This window comes from Cyclopterus lumpus, chromosome 1 (genome assembly GCF_009769545.1).
Source record: "Cyclopterus lumpus isolate fCycLum1 chromosome 1, fCycLum1.pri, whole genome shotgun sequence".
NCBI classification, from domain to species: domain Eukaryota; kingdom Metazoa; phylum Chordata; class Actinopteri; order Perciformes; family Cyclopteridae; genus Cyclopterus; species Cyclopterus lumpus.
Window position 1 is genome coordinate 15,753,708 of NC_046966.1, and position 24,632 is coordinate 15,778,339.

At 39.0% G+C, this 24,632-nt stretch overlaps 1 protein-coding gene across 4 annotated transcripts in view; it reads left to right on the top strand.

Moving 5' to 3' along the window:
- ctnna2 (catenin (cadherin-associated protein), alpha 2) overlaps positions 1 to 24,632 on the top strand; it is a 239,359-nt gene that overhangs the window by 151,269 nt on the left and 63,458 nt on the right. For all 4 annotated transcript variants that reach the window (XM_034534786.1, XM_034534816.1, XM_034534796.1 and 1 more), the window contains one exon: positions 13,774 to 13,854. In XM_034534786.1, coding sequence (XP_034390677.1) covers positions 13,774 to 13,854 — 81 coding nt within the window. The remainder of the gene's footprint in view (positions 1 to 13,773; positions 13,855 to 24,632) is intronic.

The following is a 24,632-nucleotide window of genomic DNA, read 5'->3' on the forward strand; positions in this document are numbered from 1 at the left end:
TCAATTTGTCATGTCTACACACAGTAACAGGGCTGTATAAACACTGTGCCGTAACACAGTAGATGTTAAGCTTTTAGAGCTTGTGAATAACGTATTATGAGTATTATTTTAATTCTCTTACAAATGTATAGCTCAACTTTTTATTTCTATGTCAGTGCAATGAACAAATATGTGGCACACCTACAATTCAATACAAAGTTGGTATGTCCTCTGTTCATCGGGGGAAGCACCGAGACCTATTTATACTGACTAAAGGGATCGTTAAAGTCGGTCTTTAATAATCCCAATGGAGTCTTCAGTCCTGGAGAACACTTAACTCCAGCCATTGAGCCATTGTGCCACAGCACAAAATAAGTTTAGTGCGAGGTTTTGTCATTTGAGCTTTTCATTTACAAATAACAGTACTCATAAAATACAAAGAAAAAAACGTACATGGTACCAGTTGGTGTACATCTGTCATGCAGATTGTTTTACTGGCAATTTTGAATCGGGCTTTGGAATTAACATCCCGCTGCAATGCCTTCGGGGTATTTCAGTGGCTAGTGTGTCATAGTTGTTGGCAGGTGGGGTTTGTCTACTGTACATATGGAGCAAATTACACCAGTGCTGTTTTTGGGTCCACTAAGCTGTATATTTTTCGCTGAAAATGTGCAAAGCACAACCTGGGACAAACTGACACAGGATGGAGTAACATAACTTTTCAAATTAGGTGGATTTAGCTTTCAGGCTGATACAATTCTGAACAAATATTTTCTTTTTACTCCCTATGCCGTCAACATTACTCATGCACATACATTACACATACAGAAAAAAATGCTGCCTTTCACTTTATCAAATGTAAGAACCATAACATGACCACCTTGTTTAGCTCTATGCTGATAGATAGATAGATAGATAGATAGATAGATAGATAGATAGATAGATAGATAGATAGATAGATAGATAGATAGATACTTTATTCATCCCTAGGGGGAAAGCAGCTGAAGTTACAACCAAAATAAGTGTTAGACCATAAACATATAAGAATGAAAATTGACCTCAGGCAACATGTAAAGATAGCTAGATAAGTATGGCAGATCTCTGCAATGTGATGTGATGATGCATTCCCAAGCCCTACATAGCAGGAGTGAAAAAAAGAAAACACAATTGTTATCACATCATAAGCCCACTGGATTTAAAACCCTTGATTAAAATGCAGCGTACTTTCTCTGGCAGCAGACAATGGAAGCTAATTCCTCTGACGAGAGAACAATTCTCAGCCTCACCTCCTCTCTTGCCATCTTTGCACGTGTGCATATGTGTACATTTTGCTCAGTGTCTTCCTGCTTCGAAACGTTTTTGCATAATTCACTCTCTCCGCCCCAGTGATTTTTCAAACCTCCACTCAGAACACCTTTTTGTTGACAAAGTCATGAACTTGTTGACAAAGTGCCGAACCCGTGCACTGTAGTTGGTGCTATCGGAAAATGATGTGTAGCTAAAGAGCCTTCAATTCAGAGGAATGATTTCAATATGCAGCCCCTGTATGCTGTTATGCTCGCCTTATAACAATTCCAAAACCATCACTGAAGATTTGTACCCGATAACAATGTTCTGTCCGACTCTATGGACACATTTCACATCTATTTCTTAGCTTGGTTTGTAATGTGGATTGCATTCTTTAGGGGTCACAAGGGTGGGTTTATACACTCAGTCTTTTTATCCTGAGTGACAAAGGACTGGCTACATTATCTATTGGCATCACTCTTTTAAAGTTAGGGACTAGGAATGGATATTATTCATCATGTCTTTCTTCTATCAACTACTGTCTGTCTAGCTACCCACCTACACCCGAGCCCTGTCCACCAGATGGGCCATGCATAATTAAGACGATAACCCTCAGCAGAGACCTGACCCTGTCACAGCCTTGAAAATAAGGCCGGCCAGCCCAGGGGCACTCTTCACTCTCCTTATGATCCCCACAAGTTCTTGTTATTCTGCTCCTGGACTATCCAAACTGTTATTGCCACAGCACACTGGTATTACTTTGGGCTCTATTAGTCATTATGTTTTTATTTAGATTTATTTGACTTCATTATACTTTCATTCATTTTACTGCATGTTTATGTTCTTTTGACACACTGTACAGTGACTTTTACAATTAATGTAATCCAAAACAACACCTCAAATTGCCACTTGTGAACACAGACACAGTACTCAACAAAGAAATGAACATTACAAAGGCATTCACAAGGGTATTGCGGGCCTGTTGTTGGTGATTGCATGAAGTGTTCATCTAATTGTGTAAGCCCATTGCAAATGTGTTGTACGTGGACAACAGTGTGAATTCATAGCACATACAGGTTTCATGCCATATAGGTCTTAATATATATTATTTATAAATCGACAGCAATTCAATTTTGCATTGAAAACTTAATTTATATATGGAGATGCATTCAGTCTTTATGGAAGCACTTGCAATGTCTTGATTTAGCAGAAGAGATGATAGAACTCTCTCAGTAACCATATGTTGCTCTTTCCTCTTTACCATATAGTATTTTGGAAATTTTGTAGCACCATGCAACCCATTTAATAGGCAACGGGTTGACAAACACGCATACATTAGGGACTGTAGCATGTAAATAACAGACTTGTGCAGCATGTTCTTGTTTCCACAGCTGAATCAATCAGTCTGTGATCAAATCAGTGCTCATTTAGATGCCGCACCACAGTTTAATAAATCAGGACGTGGAGAGGTTCATATGTCTCTCCTAGTGCTTGAATCTGTGCTGTTTTCCAAGACGGTGTGATAAATGGGGGGATATCTACATGTCATTTCCTGAAAATATTGGTCGGGCTCAAACAGCAGTGACCGTTGCATGAATACATTGTATAAGTCAGCTTAAGGAAGAGAATAGATGTCCTTTGAAAAGACATCAATCCCCAAGCACCCACCATGACAGTAAGTCCTATCCCCTAATCCATCCTCATGCAGTGCACTTACATCATGTTCAGATATTTTGTGGCTTTACTGTTCCTCATTCCTCGTAACTAATAGCAGCTACAACTGTGTTAGTGGCTTGTGCTGCAGCGTGGCTGGACTGATAAGGCCCACATGAAAGGATAGTGGGAGACATAATCATTTCACCAGTTCAGCCAGCTCCAGCAGGCTTTGAAGTTGGTGCACCCTGGATCATTACAGCAGCAGACTGTTGTCTAGCTCTGTACAGTATATTGTTGTTGTTTGTGTACACTGCGGTTGTCTCTACGGTGGGCTCAGCCGCAGTCGGCGATAGGTAGGTTATTGTTATCATGCTATCGTGCACATGTTTTTATTTGATCCTATGCTGGCTACTTTTTGCTGTCAGACTTAAGGGCATTTTTATTTATTTTTTCCCAAAACACTCTAATCCCTGATTACAGCTACCTACACACATCAACCAATCCATAAGAGCAGCTTGAGTCATCATTATCCCGGTTTACAAAACCCTGCATATCATTTTGTATGGCCCTCGCTTTCTCTGACGACTACCACCATCACATTGATAGTGATGCCCTGGAAAATTGTTTGCTGGTCATATGTTTTGTTTAATTTAAGTCTATTAATTTTGTGTGCCCGTGCGGTGAACCAAATTTAACCACTGTGTCAGTTTCTCGATAACTGGTTTTCCACATCACCCCACACGTCCACATTACATCTCCTTTTTGAGAAGCAGTGTGGAACAGATGGTAGCAAAATGTGTCAGCATATGAAAGACTTGTGTTCTCGTCAGTCAGGTTTCTGGAGCTACTGTAATACTGCGCTCCGCTGCATAGTTAAGAGGTCACATAGCGAGGGGTAGTTTTGACAGTTGCGAGCAATAAGAAGGGATGGAGCTTGAGGCATGTGTGAAGGTAGATGATGTCTAGACACAACAAGTCAGTCTGTTTGCATGACATTTCCATAAATATCCATATCATGGAATTGTCCAAATGTGACTATTAACGCCCAACTATGTATGCTGCATGAATACTTGTGGAGGTATTTTTAGTGGAATTGTGTGATACACATTTCTTCTTTTTTTGTGGCACCTCGTCATAAATGGTGAATACTGTTATGCTCTCATAGAGCATAGATACATTTGTATTGAGATGACAGCCACACGAGTCGATGTTAACAGCAGCATTTATGACCTACAGGATATTGATTGACACATCATGAGGAAACATAGTTGAGGGGTTCTGGCATGGACATCCACGTACTTGTAACGTACTTGAGACCTCGACCCTGACAGTCTACATTAATGTCTATTTTGTATCCATTGTCTAGCATACGGAAATCCCATAATTCAAAACATGTCATTGTCTAGACGATCCACGGCAGAAATGATGCAATGCATAAACAAGAAAATGATGTTGCAACTGGATTATGTTTCCTGGCATTAGGAACAGGTCCTTAAATTGGATTGACCTACAGCTCTCCTCCTTCTGTTGCATTTCACTTCTATTGAAGCTTTGCTCTTCTCAAAAAACGCACCAAATACCAACAGACTGCCACGTCATGTGTGTATGCACGTGCAGGCAAGTGGGTGTGTGATACATTGACGTTTTTCAGCTCTGTGGTGAAACAAAAGTACATCAATGATACTCAAACTTTCTTCTCACCCCATTGACTTGTTTCTTTTTCCCTTTGCCACATTTCTGCTCTCACTAATATCACACCACTCTGTTATTTTCTCACCCTCTCTAACCTATTCTCAGCATCTCCCTCCCTCGCTTCTTTTCTCTCCTGCTGCCCTTCCTTCAGTCCCTCCCTCGTAAACTACTTGCTATTCAGTTCAGGGAGGCTGCAGGCAGCGTTGCTCTAGCTCCCCGTACTGCTTCTGCAGGACTAGACTTTTTTTTCCCTTGCTCTCTCTCTTTCCGTCTGATAACCAGACATTTCCCCTCACTCCTTTTTCTATTCTCCTATTCTCCTGAAACGATGCACCTAAAACCTTGGCTTACAACCTAACACACTTCATTTTTAACGCTCCCCTTTTTTCAGGCTTCTATTCTTAAACCCCTGCATGGCTGCGTGACGTCCCATTGCATGTAACTGCGTACATTGTGGTTTGTCAGAAACACGTGAACCATATGAGGATCAGTAAATTAAACGGAGCACAATTGTCTGACCTTCACATTGTATATTCAGGACTGGCATTTGCAAACCATTTTAACTCTTTTGATAACTCTATAGCAGTAAAGCGTCTTTTCAATTAAACCAACCTTCATTCATTTAATTATTTTTAGACAGTAAGACTTCAGTATCTAACACTTTGTGTACATCTTTAAGGGATGGTTTGAGTATTGTGTGGACTTCAGAGCACTCAAATAACCTTGTTATATTCCAGTACTACCACTACAAGTTTCCGTCCCTGACATACCTTTATTTTTTTATAAAAAACTGAAAAATGGAGTTGATGGTTTACACCCTCCTGATACCATTGTACTGTATCTAACTAAGGGAGATGGATAATAAAGTAGTTATAGTGTATGTAACCTCCCTCTGTGTGAAAAGGCTGGATAAGGTCTGAATTTTCTTGGAGCTTGTGTCCTGGTTCACCTGGTTCAGAATATGGCAGATTATTCATTTAAAAAAAGGAACATTTTGCGTTGCTTGTCTCTGCATCAACACTTAATGGGGGATCCACAAAACCTAAGTTCCTATATCCTTGAAATGTCTAGAAAATATCTTGCAAATGTCTGGCAATCGAACAAAGGGCACAGTGAGAAGAAAGCTGACAACTTTTCTGTACGTCTGTCTTTGTTTCTGTTTATTTGTTGTCAGTTCTTGCCATGGCCTCTGTCACCGCTGCAGTTTCTTTCTCGTGCTTCCTCTCTCTGCCCTCACTTTTCTCTTCTTGTATGTCCTGATAGATCTTTACTTGTGTACTCATCAGTGTTATATAAAAGCTATCTTAACCAGTTTTCGTCACTAAATGTGTGATAAAGAAAAGGTCCATTGGTTAATGCAGATTGGCTAAAACCCCAGCCAAAGTCTGATGATTACGTTATGTTGGCATATGCAGAATAAAGGGGCTTCCCTATGTTCTTTGGGGGCCAATGCAATGTCCCCACTTGTTGTCTGGCTCAGGACTTTTGCTGCATGCTCTCTTCATATATCCTGTCATTCATTACTGTCATGTCAAATAAATGCAAAGATTCCCCCAAAACGTTATTTAAAAAAAAAAGTATTTGCAAGTATATGCATGTATGGACACAATCTTGCCTTATCAGCTTGCATGTAGTTGATGCAACATTGTGGCTAAATTATTATATTGTATGTACATATTAGTTCAATAGAACTAATTTGTATTACCCTGGATTTTGTTATTAAGTTGCATCTATCTAGAAATTACCCATGCACACAGGGCATTAATCCTTCATTTTGTGTTTACTCCATCCTAAACAAACTGCTCATTTCATACTTACGATGTGCTTGATGATAAGCCAGATGCTTCGGCTCATCCAGAGCCTGCTTGACCACAGATACTAATAGCAAGTGACAGGCCCGCAGTCTAAACATGAGCCGGTGTAATGAGAGGAGTAAGAAAAAGGCATCAGCCATTAAGCATGAGAGCGCTTGTGCCAGAAGGCACTCCGGCACCTCCTCGGGCAGCGCTGTTCTCGGCTGCATTACCTCTAACTTACAGGAGACTGCCAGGCTTAAACAGCATGTTATAGATACGATGGGCAACAATGTGAGGGGAGAAGAGGCACGAAGCCCTCGTATGAGCAGCACATGGGGGCTTGGGAGAGTGTGGCTGTCCTGAGGCTCGAAACGGGAGCTCAGGAGCTCAGGATACTCATTCACTCTCCCACTGCAGAATTTTAAGAATTATATATATATATATATATATATATATATAAATATATATATAACAAGTCAAATATATTGGAATATATCTGTGTGTGTGTGTGAGTGTGAGTGTGAGTGTGCGTGTGCGTGCGTGTGCTGCTTTCAATAAATAAGTAATAAATCAAAGCTTTTCTTTTCATTTTAATACTATTGCTAATGAATTATGAAATACCCATGTAAAGTTATTGCTGTACTCTGTACGTTCAGTTAAATGATTGTTGACCTGCTTATAGATTGTTCGCTTCTTGAAAGCATCCTAAAATATGCTTACATTTAAGAATCCTAGTGAAAACTGTCTTTCAACTTTGTTCCTATGAAATAGGCTGGATCAGCATTCTGTGTGCCCTGCTTAATAGTGTAACTGATGTGTACAATTTGTCAAACATAAAGGATAATGACTTACATGTGGTGCACCAGGGGTTCTAAGGACAAGGATTGAAAGCCGGTGCCTGAGGTCATTATCACTTTCATTAAACCTCATTAATAAAGAAGAAAGTCTATAGCTTTCAGACCTGTATGCATGTATTTGAAGACATTTCATGAACAGGATGGAATTAATCTGTTCATCAATGCTTACAACATGCTTTTTCTATATGACGAGACAAAAACAAACACGTACAGCCCTGGGAGGCAATATGTCAAAAATAATGTGTTCGGTCAATGTCATCCAAACCTTTGTGTACATTGCAATGCTGCTTACCAATCTGCAGTTCTTTTTCTCCAGTATATCACAAACAAAGGTCAAGCTATGTCCACATTTCCTCCTACTTTCTTGCTAGAGTAGTTTTGTGATTGGTGTTGTGAGATGTGAAGGTGCCAAAACAAGTGTCTTTTTTTTTTACACGATAAATTCTTGCTCAACATTGGTGTCTCTGTCTGTGTGTGTGTGTGTGTGTGTGTGTGTATGTGTGTGGTGTTTGTACACTTTTTTTTAAAAATAATGTGGCTCAGTTTGCAGACTTTCCCCCTGTCTGGGTATTTTCTCCCTCATGGAGTGAGAAAGTATCAGGAGACTCTACATTGCCTTGAGGTGTGAGTGTGGTTGTCCGTCTTCATGTGTTACCCTTTAATAAACTCACAACCTGTCCAGGCTGGCCATACAACTATGAGCTGGGATAGGCTCCATACACCCACAATCCTGCACAAGTTAAGTGGCTATAGATATAAATATATATATATATATATAAAAGGAAAAAACTAAATTCCACTTAGTCTTTCCACATTTAATCCCCTCCGAAAAAAATATTCATCAAGCTAACCTGTTTCAATGTGCACACGTACACGTAAACATACACACGTACTTTGTAAATCATATCGCTGTCCTGTGATTTGCTTCAGCATTGTATTGTGCCTTCCCTGTATATCTATGAGCTTCCCAGGGGGTTATAATGGCTATAATGAGATTATGATATGGCATCTATTTCTGTACTATGTTGCTCTGTCACCTCATTAACAAAAAAAAACTGATCTAATCGGAGCCACTCATCTGGAAGTATTTTCTTTCCGCCACAGGCATTGCAGCATGTTTTCTTTTCCAGTGTCCTGTAATCCAACTATCTGATAGCCACCGCTGAACCTCTTTAAGTTCCATTTAATGAGAACAAGTCAAATTGGTCCATCTATGGCACTACAGCAGAAGGAGCACAACTTATCTTAATGAGGATCTTGCTACCCATTATCTCCTGGTTACCCGACCAACATGTTACCACTATTATCAACCCCCACCCCTGGGCTCACACAAACACTCTCTCACCCTCTTGTTATCAGCGTGGCTTCCCCTTTAAGCTGGCTGCAGACAGTGTAACCACATTGAACAGTAATTGTACCTCTCCCTCCTGCCTAATTGAATTGACAAGGAACTGGAATTGATGCCATTTAACACATTGATCTTGAAAGAGCTTTCCACTGATTCATCAGTCCATTCCTTGGCATTGCCATGTTATTGCCATTCCTCAATTATTGTACTATCCCTCGGTTTGAGTGTTTCCTTGCTATTGTCATTTGTATAGCACTAGTTTCAAGGGAGGAAAAGAGACATGGTGATTAAAAGAAAACAGAATTTATTTTAGATGAGTGATTGCAGTCACATTTTCTATTTAATGCATCAGACATATTTTGATCGCCTGCATTGAAAGTCTGTACTTTTCATTGTTGCTAGAAATAAAAGCTTTTGAAAGGCATTCTAAAATGCTCACAAATAGCATAAAATACAGCATAAAAAGCTTTTGTTTCAAAGCAAGATGTCAAGATAATTTAAACAAATACAACTAAATATATCTACGCTAGTTTTGAATTTGAGCCGCTTATTTAACATTTCAAATTAAAATGGAAGACCAACAAACCTGATACCAAGTACCAAGTCTGAGCATTATTCAGCTTGCACAGACACTACTGTGTGTCTTATTCCACCGTCATAGGGTCAGAAATTACACAACATACTTTGGGAGGGCCTGAGAGAGCGAGCACACTCAGGGCCCTCAACTGTCCACCAACCGTCTTCTGAGTGGGCATGAATAACTCCGCTGCTACCTCCTCCGTTACCCCACACGCTAGGTGCACCCTCTTCTTTCTTCCTCTGCCCAACTGAGAATGAATGAGTGCACACCGGGGGGTGGAAAATAATGGATGGGAACGGTTTGGGACATTGTCTGCAAAACACCACTGGGAGTTGTGTTTACCAGGAAAGAAACAAACATGCACATTCCATTATGTGGCAGTCAAAAACTAAGCAATCAACATTTCTGTATGGTAGACAATTGCATCAGCAGCCGACTGTGTTGTCAAGCTTTTAATGGCTGTGAATTTCAGAGCGGAATTGCTTGCGCATACAGGGCACACCTGGATGGGTCTGGAGGAAAGGAATAGTTTCTCAGATAAACACCGTAGACACATAAATACAATAATGTGTCTCACTTTGTCTCTCTACTTTTATTTCTCACACACATACACGCACATTTCAATGACCTCAGTCTTGACCGATATGGGCTGAATATGAGCCTGACGCATTGACTAACCTATGATTCATTGTGGACTTCCTTTTCTATAACATTTGTGATGGGGGATTCATGTGTAGTGTTTTTAATTGAGTGTTTTATGGTTTGCAGAAGACACAACATGAGCAATACATTATTCATTGTGTGTTGACAGGGTTTTGACATATCAAACCTGAAGAGTACACTCAGCATAAGGTCATACAAGTATACTTGACTTACTGTAACTGTCAAAAGCACTGCATTGGTCTTAAAGATGCCATACACCAAGGGCTCTAGCGGATATAAGAAAATTAACTTGAAAATAACTACTGCTCTGTTTTCAATAAGTGCTCCAAAAAAACAGGTGAATTATTGTTTTTCCCTTTAGACTGACATCACTGTACCATTTTAATCGTCTTAACTCAGATTAAAGAGTTAAGAGTTTTGAGAAATAAAACCGCAGGGACTTCTAATTCCAGAAAATGAAAAGACAAACACACCAGTTTAGTTAAGAAGTGTGTATATCCATCATATGAATACTCCATCTCTCTATTATTGTTGTTTTTTATTACATTATGTATTATTGCCTTTTATGCACCCTTTACTATTTAAATTAATCATACCTGATATGTATACCTCAACTTTTTTTACATTTGCTATATCAATGAACTGAGTTGTTTCTGTCATTGACAGTGTGGCCATTTTCTCCTTCTCTCAGTTAAGTTAAGGTTGTTGGTTATACATACAATCATGTGAGGACTCGTGTCCTCAGAAAGGTTCAAGTTAAGCCCCTTTTTAGATTTTGCGGTGAGCATCTATAATCCGATGTGCCCCTCTGGTGCTTTAATGACACATTATGCTCGTTAAGCAGCACAATGTCTAATGTTGTCATGTCCTCTGCCTTGCCATTGAAGAGCTTGTCTGTGCATGGGCTTGTATAAATATTTGTCACATATTAGGGGGAAATTGAATGCTATCCTCATGTCCTCTCCTCACGCCGTCAATCAGCAAGACATGTTGTGTATGTTTCAGAACACAACTTGCAAATTTAATAAAACTACATGTGCACAGTTCAGTAGCCGGGTTAGGGTCAGGTGCGTGTTCCTTTGCTGAATATGGGTTTGAGTATCAAACACATTGTTCACATTATGATTGACAGTTTTCTTCATTTCAGTCTGGTGCATTGCTTAACATAAAATGGCTGCATTGTGTGATGTGCTATCAGAATAGGGGGTGACTAACTGTAGAAAGTGAGGAGACAAATGACTCATTTCTAATGTTTAAAATCCTTATGAAAGAAAATGTGTGCTATATGAGCCTTGGCCAAGGGCAAGCCTGCAATACATTTGCCAGTAAAAGAAATAATATCTGTTTTTATGGCTATAGGCTCTTTTCATTGAGCAGCACTTTCACATCAGTGACCTTGCACGCATGCGATTTCCCCACAGCATGTTCCCACATTGTAACAGATGCTGATCTTGGAGTGTGACAAATCAAAAATGAAGAAATTGCAAACAGACTGTGGTTGTTTGTCCTCAAGTTGGTGTCTCTTTGAATGTCCTGTATTGTGTAGGACAAAAGAAGAGTAAGTGGGTTTGGACCTCACTTAGCCTCCTTCCTGAGCTAGATAGAACCTCAGATGCCAGGTATTGAATATCTCCATGTTGTAGGTCCGAGTTTACAGTAGCCCTCCCTCTCTCTTCTGTCCTTTCTGTGTGATAAGATAACTAATGTGGAAACAGTCATCTTACAACCTGATAGTGACCAAGGCATTGATAGTGACAATCAATGTTAACCTTGGGGTGAGTTAGCAATGAGGTGGGCATTTGATGGGTTCTCATTTAGTTCATTGTGACACATAGATACAAGGCACTTTGTTCCACTCAATTATCAAGAGGGCAGGACAATAGTGCAGCAACACAAAGATAAGCAACCCCATTTGGTGTGTCATTAAACAGGATAACAACTAAATAGCCCCTCTATGTGAAGCCCTGTTGTTCTGTGGTGAATTTGTCTCATGAAAAATCCTCTTTTGAGGATTCAACAGGCGTGGATGCATGAGAATACATGTCACCAGATATGGATTGTTCTGCAACGGTTGATGAGCATTTTGGTCTCGTTTTTTTTTTTCCGTCTTACATGGCAAAAAAGCTACAACATCCTTTTGCATTTTAAATTAACAGATTGTATCGCTTGTCCATTTGTGTTAACTTTTTCAACATTTGCACACAACATTAATGAGAACATCAAGAAACCACCTCTTTATAAAAAGGATTACATTGTATATGTATACATAGCTACGGTTTCAAAGGAGAGAAGAGCTACACATCTTTGTTTGCCAGTTGTCAATACAAAAAGGTGAATTATTGTTTCAAGAAGTTTAGTTTGAACTGTGGTGGTACTTGGTAGTACTTGACTCAATGCAGCAGCAGCTTAAAAGGACCTGAGGGAGGGTTATCAGCAAAGACAGCTCTCTTCACTCGTCAAATACTGATGGTTGGTCAGTGCCCCCTGGCTATCCTCATGTACGCACTCATGCTGGCAGAACTGGTTTTAGGTACTATGCCATTTTTAATTAAATTAACTGCAAACTGCCCTCAAACTAGAGTCTTAAATTCCCCTTGGATATTTAAAAATGTAATTATCTCATGTATTTTATGAATATCTTAATTATTTTTACTTCCAGTTTTTTTAATGAAATTGCATTTCTTCTGTTTTGCTAGTTGTGTCCTTGAGAATTTAGTTTCTTGGAAAACTTCTTAACCTAAATCCTTGTGAAGACGGAAGTTTAATTTGCTATGCATACGTCTAAAGCTGACACGAGAGGAGCTTCTAGTGTCATAGTTTGAAGCTGAAGGCCACCAAGCATCACTATTTGACGAGTTTGGAGTTCTTGTGTGTAAATGTAGCACATTCTTCACTTTTAAGATTTCACAATTCTCAGTTCCAATATACCTGTTGTTGTCCATTAATTTTACTCTTTTACTTTTTGTTACTTTACTAAGATGAAAGGTTTGATCCCCAAAAAACATGAACTAAATATATTTTAACATGTTGACTGTAATAATTTGAGTTGTTTGTTGTATCATGCCATGCCAACGTGTTTAATAAATTTGTGACAGAACGTTTAAGTTATCTTGGTAAGTCAACATATATTCACATACAGTACTTTCAGTACAGCACAACTCGTCACTGCCTGAGACATATGAACCTTTCTCTGGAGGGATCAGAGTACCAGATCATTTATATGTGTCTTGGAGCAGAAATTGTACAGTCAAAGACACTGACAGCATCTTTCTAACCTTCAGACCAAGCTACCCATCCCAATTTAACAAGTAAATGTTGAAATCTAATAACCGGAGCAGTATAAATAACTCCACTCGTCCCCATGTTTGAGTGAAAACAGTAGAGCTTGTATTATATATTTATGTATGAAAGACAGCACGAGATCCTGTCTTAGTATTGGCGTTAGTGACTCCTACTGCTTAGATGGGAAGAGTGGTAACGGGAGACACAGGGAATTTGGAAAAGCGTGAAGCTCCGTGCTGCTCTTCCACTGGAGCTCCCCCTGTCAGGTGATAGGAAGCAGTTGGTGACTGTGTGTGTGTCAGGTGAAGCATGTGATAGCCTAACCTCCTAAAGTAGGAGTTGGCAGTGACAGGAAGTACTGCACACGGGGGAATTGGCGGTAACTAAATTGATACTTGCCAGAAAGGCTAGTTGCTAGGTAACACAGAAAAACTGTTTGAGTCTAGTTGTCACTGACTCTGGTCAAATTGTGCAACACTTGTGATGTACACTCATGCTCTGTGACAAAATGTATTTTCAGCTTCACTTCAACAGGAAAATGTACGCTGGAATATGTTGGACAATGTTGGGCGTCAAGATAAGATTGTAATTCCATGCACTGTGACAACATGGTATTTTTGTTTCCTCATGCAGACTGGCAGGAAAGAGAAAGGTGACCCATTGAACTCAGCCATTGACAAGATGACCAAAAAGACCAGAGACCTGCGCAGACAGGTGAGTGAATGTCTCATGCTACATCTCAATCTCCCTTTAAAACATGGTATCTACCAGGTCTCTGAGATGAAGTCACTTTCAAGATGAGGACTGACGATATTTCATTCTCTTTTATCAAATGTTTTGTAAAGACCAAAACCAACAGTATCTTTGTCCATCCTCAATACAGTATTTGACTCAGCCATAAGCCCATTCTTTACAGAGTAACACAGTGGAATATTGTAACTGACTGATGGAGGGGGGGTCACAATAATTATGATACAAAATATGTTTGTCATTTGACAATAACAACACAATACACAAACTTTTTCTTATATTACCTCATAGTCACTCTTTATAATGACAGACGCAGTGTACATGGACAGACATCTAATTATTATTAAGGGTTAGAGGAGTTTAGTGAGACAGTGCTTGAAGTGATTTGGTCACCTGTAGGGTTAACAAACAGGCAAACAGATATGATTATTGAAAGAAATGCATTCAGAGAATGCAAGGGAAAGGCACACATTAAGACATCATACAATCTCCATACATGCAGGAGCAGAACTAAAACTCCTAATCAGAACATCATTGCTGTGAGATATCCACTGACACACTGTGCCATTATGTTTGAAGCTGTTTGAATTGTTAATATCATTAACATCACGTACAGCTTCCTTTTGTATTTGTAAGTAGCCACAAGACATGGTGAGCTAAATACTCTCTGCCAAACATGTTAGTAAACAATCAAATGTATACACAGTGACATTGATCCCTGCTCCACTTTTAAATCTCAAACTCAGAAGTGAAATGACCTTCTAAATTACCATTGAATAAATAGATGATCCATGCTGTTGCAACGTCAGAGCTCAAAAGCAACATTGATTTATGTTCTATTGTCACTGAGGACGAGATTAATCTGGCTTTTACTTGTTGGATGTTGTCAACACCATGCTTAGAAAAAAAGACACCTAATGAGCAAACATAAGTGTCTGTTGATGTAATCAACAATCATTCAAGCATGCTTCTGCACGACTCTTTCAATTCCAATTAATTAAAACTAAAAATCTCAGGAATTGTAGCACAGACCCTTTAGTAGTATTTGAGTAGGCATCTTTCTCCAGAAAAAAGCAAACCCATTCATAACCCATCAAAACATGAGTTGTGGTCCCTGAATGCAGTTTCACTCCCAAACAACCCTTTCCTGTCATACAGTGTATATTTGTTTTTCTCTTTTTCTAGAGAGGCACTCTGGCAAAATTGACAATAGCAACTACCTGCCCAGAGTAGCTGTGGTCGTGTCCTCTCTGACCTCTTAAGACCAACCATCATTACAGATGGGAGGCTATGCTGTGCCTCAGCCTCCCTTTGGGCATTTGGTGGTGCTGCCTGACAGGCTGGCAGGCGGTACTCACTCTGACAGGATGTTCTATTGACTCAGTGTTTGGCTTGACAGAATGGGCGGTCTATTTGAGCTTTGAGTTTAGATGGGAGGGAAAACTTGCAGCACACATGCAGGCATTAAATAGAGCTGTGATACTGTAATTATGACTTTAGCTAGGCAGTGGCGCCGTGTAGAGACACAAGACCTTCCTGAGGGGAGGAGCACTTGTGTTTGAGCATTTCAGTCTTCACCATCTCCATTGTGAAAAGGAGGGATCAAATATTAGAGCAGACAAGCATAAATGACAGTGTTTATGAAATGGGAGCAGGTAACACCGAACAAACATTGTGACAACACCGCCAGAATAATGTGGCATTGTTTTTTCTTTTACGCTGTTGTGTGAATTTTCCCTGGATAAAAGACATGCTCAGCTGTCTTTTATTCAGTAGATATGTATAGAGACAATGCAGGGCTGCTTAATCATGTGTACATAAAAATATTAAATTGTTTACCAACATGACAAGCAGATTTTCCATTCAAACAAACAAGGTAACTGAAGGATGTGCATGCTAATGTTGAACCAAACTTCATGGCTCAAATAATTACATTATTTCCTTTCTCAAACTACAATTACTGTTTGCTTCTTCATTTGCAAGAGACCCCGAATAAATAAATGGCTGCATTAATTTGAAGTGTACAGTCAAAGCAATGCTCCATCAGCCATTTGTCTTTTTTTTGTGGGGGTGGATTTACAAAGTAGCAAGTGTAACATTTGGCTACCTGATGTTTTTGCAGTTCCACGTGCATGTGCACAAGGACAGGCTCACGCGCACACACACTTGCACACATGCACAGACAAATATAAAAGGCCATACCCCATGCTCCTTGAAGGCTTGACCAAGGCTCTACAAACATCCACACTATCTGACTACCAAAACTAAACTCTCTTTTTATCACCGGCAACATTACATCAAGACAAAAAGCTCTAGTTTGTCTTGCGTGAGCAGCACGTGATGGCTGGATCTCTCACATATGTGGTGTTCACACAGTCAGCGTTGCTGCTGCCAGACATTATTTCTACATATAGTTTACCTTACATAATGGCCGGATTGTTTTATTTAATTTCAATAGAAATGTAATGCATATTTATTGTGAATAGAATAAGCCCATTTGTAAATAATAATAATCATCCCCAAACCCGGTCATCAATAAATAAATAGCTGAAACCTCAAATCTCTAAAAGAAACGCAGTTGACACGCAGCCAACATGCAGCTGTGCTGCACCTGAGCCACGTTGCTCAGGGAAGCAGTGTGATTGCTCTAACCCGGTAACATGGGGGTCGCCGAGAAAAAAGCAAGTGGTTCCATGATGCACACACACTGGTCGAGCAGGCAGTGCGGCCAGTCAGTGCCTCTTAAGCCTTACTGGCCGTTGAGCAGCAGGTGACTTGCTGCTTTCATGCTGTACATCTGGAGCTTGCAGCAGTGGAACATCTCTCATACTGACCTGCTGGTCCAGGATGTAGTAATGATGGCGCCAGTGATTATCTTTTCGCTAAGAAGTTTTATTATGATAACAACTTCAAAAGGTGCACACAGAAAAGCAATGACCACTGCTGTACTGTGTGATTGAATAAAAACAACCCACAATTGGCTTGACACTGAGGGGCTGTAAGGCATTGTAAAACACACTTTAAACTAGCGGCCACATATGCAGGCAATCAGATCAAAGTTGAAAACAAAATTAAACAGCAACATATGCACTGGTAGTTCCTTTAGCTGTTAGCCAATAACATTACACAAATCAATAAAAGTGAATCAACTTTTAGCCGAAGATGTATGCAACCAATGGGGTTGTAAAGCATTATGAACACATTTCATTCAAATCAATAAACAAGTTGTCATGTAATATCCTTACTGAACTCACCAAGTTGCCTACCCACGTCTACAGATTGAGTTGTGGCGAGGTGTTAGATGTTAGCACAAAGCACCGGCTGAGAGATACGAAGCATTGTGTGTCCTCTGTGTGCAGGACTGTGTTATCACTAGCTAGGACATATGATATATTGATGTAATTATGCAAGCATATATAGAAGTAAAAACACCAACAAAGATGCAAAACATAATTGATGCATTGTTAAGTCCCGCCCCTTAAACACAGCCTGGCCAATAATAGTGTAGCATTGGTCAGCTACGGCTAGGAGCTCCGACTAGGATCTGACAACTATGTGGCTGTGCTCCATTGATTCAGATTGTTTTCAGTTTCAGGCTGGTTTTGTGGATTTTGAGCAAGTTATGGTTAAACTTTGTGTAATAATGGTTGGTTCGTAATTATCTAGCATTGGCACTTGTATGCCACTGAAGCTATTGAAGGTATAATGAATGCATGCTGTTTTTGTTTTTAATGATTGCAACAAGAGGTACAGCCCTAGGTACAGTTGGTGCAGTGATGGAGGATGTCTATGTTTGATCGGGAGGAGAGTTGTGGTTCAAATTATTCATTTGGAATATTCAGAGTCTCCAAAAGAATCAAAGTTGTCTTTGTCGTTTATTAGCTTGAAGAAAGTTCCTCAGTCACGTATCTCAGTGATCTGTGGAAAAAGCTTTATTGAAACATCTTGGACATCATTATTTATACATACAGAGGGCTACAGCCAGATGACCCACGACCCAGACAGTCGCTGTTCCTACCTACACTATTTTGAACTGGTTCACACTGGTTCATGTAGCCGGTCACTTGCGGTTGTTATTCCTTTTAACCTGAACTTTTAAGAAGACAGGAACCGGGTGGCCGTGTGGTTTGTCATCTGTGTCTGAGGGCTCAGTGTTTTTCCACTGTGTCTGTGCTTCTATTTGCATAGTAAAACGTTGACATTTGGAATCAATACATGTTTACATACATATTTTCCCATTACACCTGCTTTACAGGAACAGTGTTGTTCCTTAGTGCCATTGTTTTCTTTCTATCATCTATGTTTTCTTTCGATCACCAGGTAATATGGTGATTCAGTTATACACTGTGATCTACAGGCTTTTGCTCCTGTCAGTGTCTTTTTAACCTGGTTTTACTGAATCAGTTTGAAGTCCTGGATATATCCTTCAAACTCTCTGGACAAAGTAAAAGCATAAATAACAATATTCACCTCAAGGATAGGGGATTGAAAGTTGTGTAAACTGTCTTTTTTAATCTAGCATAAAATCAAATGACAAACAGCAATATACAGCACCTTACAGCCACATGCTAGTGTCTCCAAGTGATATAAGTGCATACAGCTGGAAATATTGTCCATTAAAAAGAAAATGTATTTGTGAATAATATGTACGAAAGAACTTTTGAACAGCTATAAGGAACCTAAATATGATACTTCTGGCTCGTCAAAAGTAACAGAAGAATAGGATGTCATGCAGGAGTTCAGATACAGTCACATAGTTGTTGCCTTTTTCAATCTCGCCTAACCTGTTTACTTGACCTTTATCAAGGCTGGTTTTCCATTACCATGATCTTCCTCTCACCATGCGCAGAGAGCTAGAATGGGGAAAAAAGGGCATCGCAAGGGATGCATTAATCCATTAAAGCAAAATAAAGGGTTTTACAGACTTTACAGAGTCAATACTGTCTTGTCTGGTGGTGCATTTGTACTATGTTATACTTTGATATCAACGCTTAACTCAAACAGGAAAAGTTATCTTAATGTTTAGTGAAGTGCAGGCATTAAAGGCCAACATTTCAATTGTATAATCCTAAAGTCTTACACTTGATATCCACAGTATTTACTCAAATCAATCTTGCACAAATACAAATCCTGACAAAATTCTGATTATCCTGACCTGTTGTTCTTAAAACAACTCACATGCTGGTGAAGAGCCCCCGAGCTGCACATAGTATTACTTATTCTTATCTTCATTTGTTAAGCATCAACATGAACATTTTTCAGTATGCCTACAGGTTGAGCCTTTGAACTACAGACAAAGCTCATGTGCCCTTTGAACTGGGGTTATAATGCATCGTCATTGTTGCCACATGGTTTAAAGAAATGGCAAATAAAGCAAATTTGATTCTTAATACAATTCACAACTCAAGTTCAACTAAAGATCAAATGAGCTTTGACCTTGTTTTCTCATAAGTAAGACTTGTCAGATGAGGTGTTTTAACAGATCACAGGAATAAAATGTCAAGGCAAGCTAACGAATGATTCTGTAGTTTAGAAATGTAGCCCTCCAACTTGAAAATGTGAAATCCAAATTCAAAGCTATTCAGGTTAGTGTCCATTTGTATACAGTTGTTCAGATTAGACATAACAATATCAGGAATATTTTCTAAAAATCCTTTATACTATACAATGTACATAGGAATGCATTTACTTACCTGTTTCATCACAAAAACACCAATAATATTTTGTCTCAGTCACATCTGATGTCATAATTGAGTCAGAGTATTGTTGCTTTTAAAACCACGACTGCAGTTAAAAGTGCAAGTTCAACCAAAAAGAACACCTTGAGAGTTGTACTTGACAGCAGAAAAAAAAATACTAATAAAAAAACCTGGCAAATGTCTAAAGATTTGTATTTCTTTCCTCACTTTAATTAGCATTCACAAGGTAACCAACCCTGCAAAGTGGTTGGAGATGAGCCATGTGTTCTACCCCCTGTCATCCTGTCTGTAATGAATGCATCTGTCAAGTCATCTCTCTGGGCTGTATTTTGACTGACTGCTGATTGCAGGATTCTCTTTAGCACAACTGCTTCACATTTTTTGGAATTTCTTTCTCTTCCTCTCTTTCTGCTTTGGGATGTTGAAACCATTTACATTGCTGCCATTAGTTTGTTGATTAGTACAGCTGTTTTTAATTGTTGAGGGTTATCATGTTAAGGAGGAACAGCTGCCATGAAACTTATCAGCTGTAACTCTTGGTTTAGGCTAACAATGTATAATATGTGAATCCTTTCGATCTGTTACTGCTAGTGTAGTGGGAATAAAAACAGGCATTGTTGGAGCAAGCACATGTTGAAAGCTAGACTAATAATAATAATACAAATAATACAATTATTTACATTTTTACAATTCAAGAAACAAGAAACAAAAAAGACAAAAATGTATTTAGCTTCAGGCAACTCTCATCAAAATATTAACAATTGTTCATGTGACTTAACCGCTCAAAAACTAACCTATTTGTTAGACCTTGGCTTGCAAATTGCATACCCAAACCAAAAATAGTGGATCTAATTGTTTTGTTATATTAACAATAATAATTGTTTTTGTTATTTGTTCAGATATGTAAATATCAGTCTATATGTTACTGGTTATTATTAAATGAAGTTGGCACACAGCACAAATTAAAAAGTTTTAGGTTTGAAAAAAAATGCAGCTGACTGTTTAAACTTTTCCTAAATCATAGTACAATGTGTCTCTTTGCAAAGGTTGACTGTAATAAAGTAAAGCAGTAAAGAAATTAGAGAGTATTTCGTCAAATCTTTTCTTTATTATTCAAGTTGTGTTTAGAGCACGTACAAGTGGATGATATATTATTAAATCCCCGATTTTTTCTGTAAAAGAATAAATAGAATAAAATGTATTTTTAATTGCTCATTAATTGTCAATAAATAGGGGAACTCTAGGGTCCCCTATATAGGAGATCTTCGTTGTCAGGAGGTTAAAGCTCATGAAAACAAACCCACAGAATAGTATGACCTGCCTTTGGGATTCCCTTCAGCTCTATAGAGCGTGTCAGCTCATTGTTTAGGGAACTTCGCTCTCATCAGCAACCGTGGCAGATGCAACAGACAGTTTGATTAGCTGCATACCATGAGTATGTTATTTTCCTCAGTAGCGGTTCGAAACTAAAAACAACGGTATAAGTACAGCAAATATTGGATTTACATTCTCCGGTAGCCAGGCATGAATGCTAATGTTGCTCTGCTTGTTGTGTAAATACGCAACTGTTTGCTACCAAATGTGCCATATCAACTTGATATGTGATGTATGTGATTGTTGTATTGACAGCGTAAAATGCTGCTAAAGCGTCCCATAAATCAGTTGATACATTTCCAGACATATCTTAATCACAAAATACTCACAAATTAAATTTATAGTGAAAAATTAACCAGTCCAGTAAGGGGCCCAGCTTGCTGAATTCTAACGGCATCACCACAGACTCATCTTTCTCATGCAACCCTATTGCTACACATTATGTCTATATCGGTAGATTCTGCAAAACCCTCCATTGTATTAAATGACAACATTTGTTTTTGTCACCATTTCCCAGCCAATTGTGGTTTACCAAACTCAAGTTCCACAAAGCCACTAAATTATTCACACAGTAATGGTTCCATTGTATAGTATTTTAATTATTTAGTAGTTAACGGTTAGTAGGGCATCTTGGAAATTCTTTTAACTCAGGATGTGTTCCATGAAAGAAAAGAAAAAAAGCTTGGGAAACACTTACCTAAAAGCTTGGTCACTCAGCAAGAAAAAAGAATCCCTGGACGTTGAGAAGAGTGTCTCAGTACCTCTGATGGTGATAAACAGTCCGATAATCCCTGGTTTATGTCCTGGAGTAAACATGGCTCCCACCTTCCACCACAAACACTGATTTGGTTAGTACATTGTCTTACATGTGATTGTGGTCAGTGGAATTGTTCGATGAGTTACTTACTAAGATTACCTACAATTCAGTATTACTCGAAAAGTACATTTTTCAATTGGATTATCAGAATCCCCTCATTAGAAAATGTAAAATAAACTTCAGTAGATGCAGGGGATCAAGAGTCAACGTGACATAAACAATATCTGCCATCGCTAGTTCTCCTTAAAAAGTTAAAATGTTTCACCCCTTTCTTGTTTCTAAAACTGGAGTCCCCTGGCTAGTGTTTTATTTTGAAGGACAAATTCAATCGAGGCTCTGAGATGAGCTATCAAATGTGTTTGTCCTTAGACTGTTGATGATCAGTCAGTCCCTCTTCCCCCTTTCATTTCTCCACTCTCCTCTCTCTAATCATCTTCCCATGCTCCCTGATAGATATCATATATGAGAGCTATTACTTAATTTTTTATTTGCTCAGGCTGTTTCCCCCTCAGCCATGACTCCAGCCGTTTATGCTGTGATTGCTCTTGACATTTTAATAAGAAACTTTCCTGTGCTGACCCCAAGGTACACACCACTATGTGCTCTGAATCACAAGTGAAACGTAAAAGAAACCAAAGTGCAACTGTAAACATTCATTAATCCAGCTTAGTGTTCTTATCCGTAGTTTCTAGCCTTTACATGTGCTAAGACTCTATTGAACTGTAAACAAGTCAGGTCTTAATGCATGTGTGTACCTATAATAATTGCAGTTATTTTAACCACACATGATGTATTTGTTTTTTTTGTAATCATAAACTGATCATATGAGATGTTACAGTGGATGGGGGGATAGGACAGTGTCCCTCATGCATTTGTTTTTGGGACCAAGCAGGTGTCTAATCCCACAAAATGAAAACATGTTCCCCATTAAAAAGCAAACGCATCAAATTAATGCTAATCTCATCTGTGAAGATCACACAGCCCTCCAATTTATCAGTGAGCAACACAGATATTTGCCTGTCAAGTTTTGTTATGCATATGCATCATCTTTATTATTTCACAGAGCTTGTTCGCCTCTTCAATATCGGGGGATATTTGCTGCTGTTAATGTTAACTTTCCCCTCTTTGGATGGCAAAAGTGGAGAGATGTACAGCTTAAGAGGCATGTGAACACTGTTTCTTATTAACTCAACTACATCTTTAGTCAATCATGCATTAATTCATTCACAAATAGCCTACTTCCAAATGGCTAATTGAACCAGGATCATTCAAATCCATCTGCGTTACTGCTAAACATTTAGGATGCAATGCAACATTACTGATCTCACTGAATGGCACCAGTGTGCAGACACTGAAACACATTATTCAGACATCTGAACATTAATGCCAGATTTGATTGTTGGAAAATCTTATTGCAAAACAATGGGCATTAATATGCTCATCATATAAGAATATTTCTACATGATTCTGCAAGATTCTGCATGTATTTGCTCCCATTTAGCCACAGCATGGAAAGGTTGGGCACTCGTGTTGGGCACAGTTCATCTTACGTGTTGGGTGGTATTGAGGTCAGGGCTTTGTCGGGGCAAGAGTCAAACACCAAACTCAGAAAATATGTTCTTTAATAACCCTGTGCCTGAAAGTTCAATGTTTACTTTGGAAAAAGTACTTTTTAACAAACTCTCATGGACCTCAATTAATGCATGCATTGGCACGTTGAAGCCAGAAAGGGCTCTTTGCAAATTGTTGACATTTTTGGAAAAAATAAATTGTATGGCCACAAATTAAACCCGAGATACAATTACGAACGCCCATAGCACTCCTAGAAAAAGTCTCACATATTGATATGTAAAACAAAAAACCTGAAGCGTTCAGAGCTTGAATCCATTGTGGCACTGTGTGACTCGGGAGAAAAATAGCTGCCCCACTAAATTATAATGAGCAAAGCCTTCGCTATCTATTGGAATTCCAGGTCTATTTCCTTTAAGTGTTAGTGAAATGCTGAGGGAGTGTTAGAGAAGAGACAGTGGGGGTGGAGCATGGAGGGAGGTGAGATCTGAAAGATTGAAGATGGATTTCTGTGGGAGTGGTGTGTGAGCATTAGAATGCTGATGGTGCAGGAGAGACTGACTTGGGAAATCACTCGTCTGCATAATTTCTCCACCCAAACCAACCGTCAGAATCAGTTTCACTGTTGGGCATTCATGAGTATCCTGAGGCCATGAAATCTTTTACACTCATCTTATGCATAATATAAGCCCTTGTACATGCCATCAACTAGTGATTGCTCCTCAGAAACAACAATACCAACGTGTAACTTACAGGAATCCTTCTGAATGTTCAATGGTTCCAAACTCCAAGTATTTTTTTAAAATCTTTTAAACTTCACACAAACAAAGAAAGATGTGATTGACAAGGCTTCCCAATGTTCATCACTGACAAAGAAATAATGTGCAGCCCTTTAAAAATCATTTTTACAGAGTTCAAGATACAATTTTTTTACTGTCTGAGTGATCTGCATCGCAACTGAAAATGTTGAAATGCCACATGCATATACTACATCTTTATCCTAATAATTTATGATGTAATATGAGTCTGACATTGTCTATTAATTAATTATAAATAAGAATGCTATCCTTTACTGTTTAAATGTATGTGGCCAGTCACTGCATTCTGATACTTTCTGTTCTTGCCACTTTTATTTACATTTGTCATTCATAACATAGTCAAAGTCTCCCTCAACATGGGCCCTATCTATCCTAGTGATGGGGTTATGTAGCTCAACAACATTTCCCCCATTCCTCTCCATTATTGTATTTACTACAGTGAGAACATTGGTGAAGTAATCACAT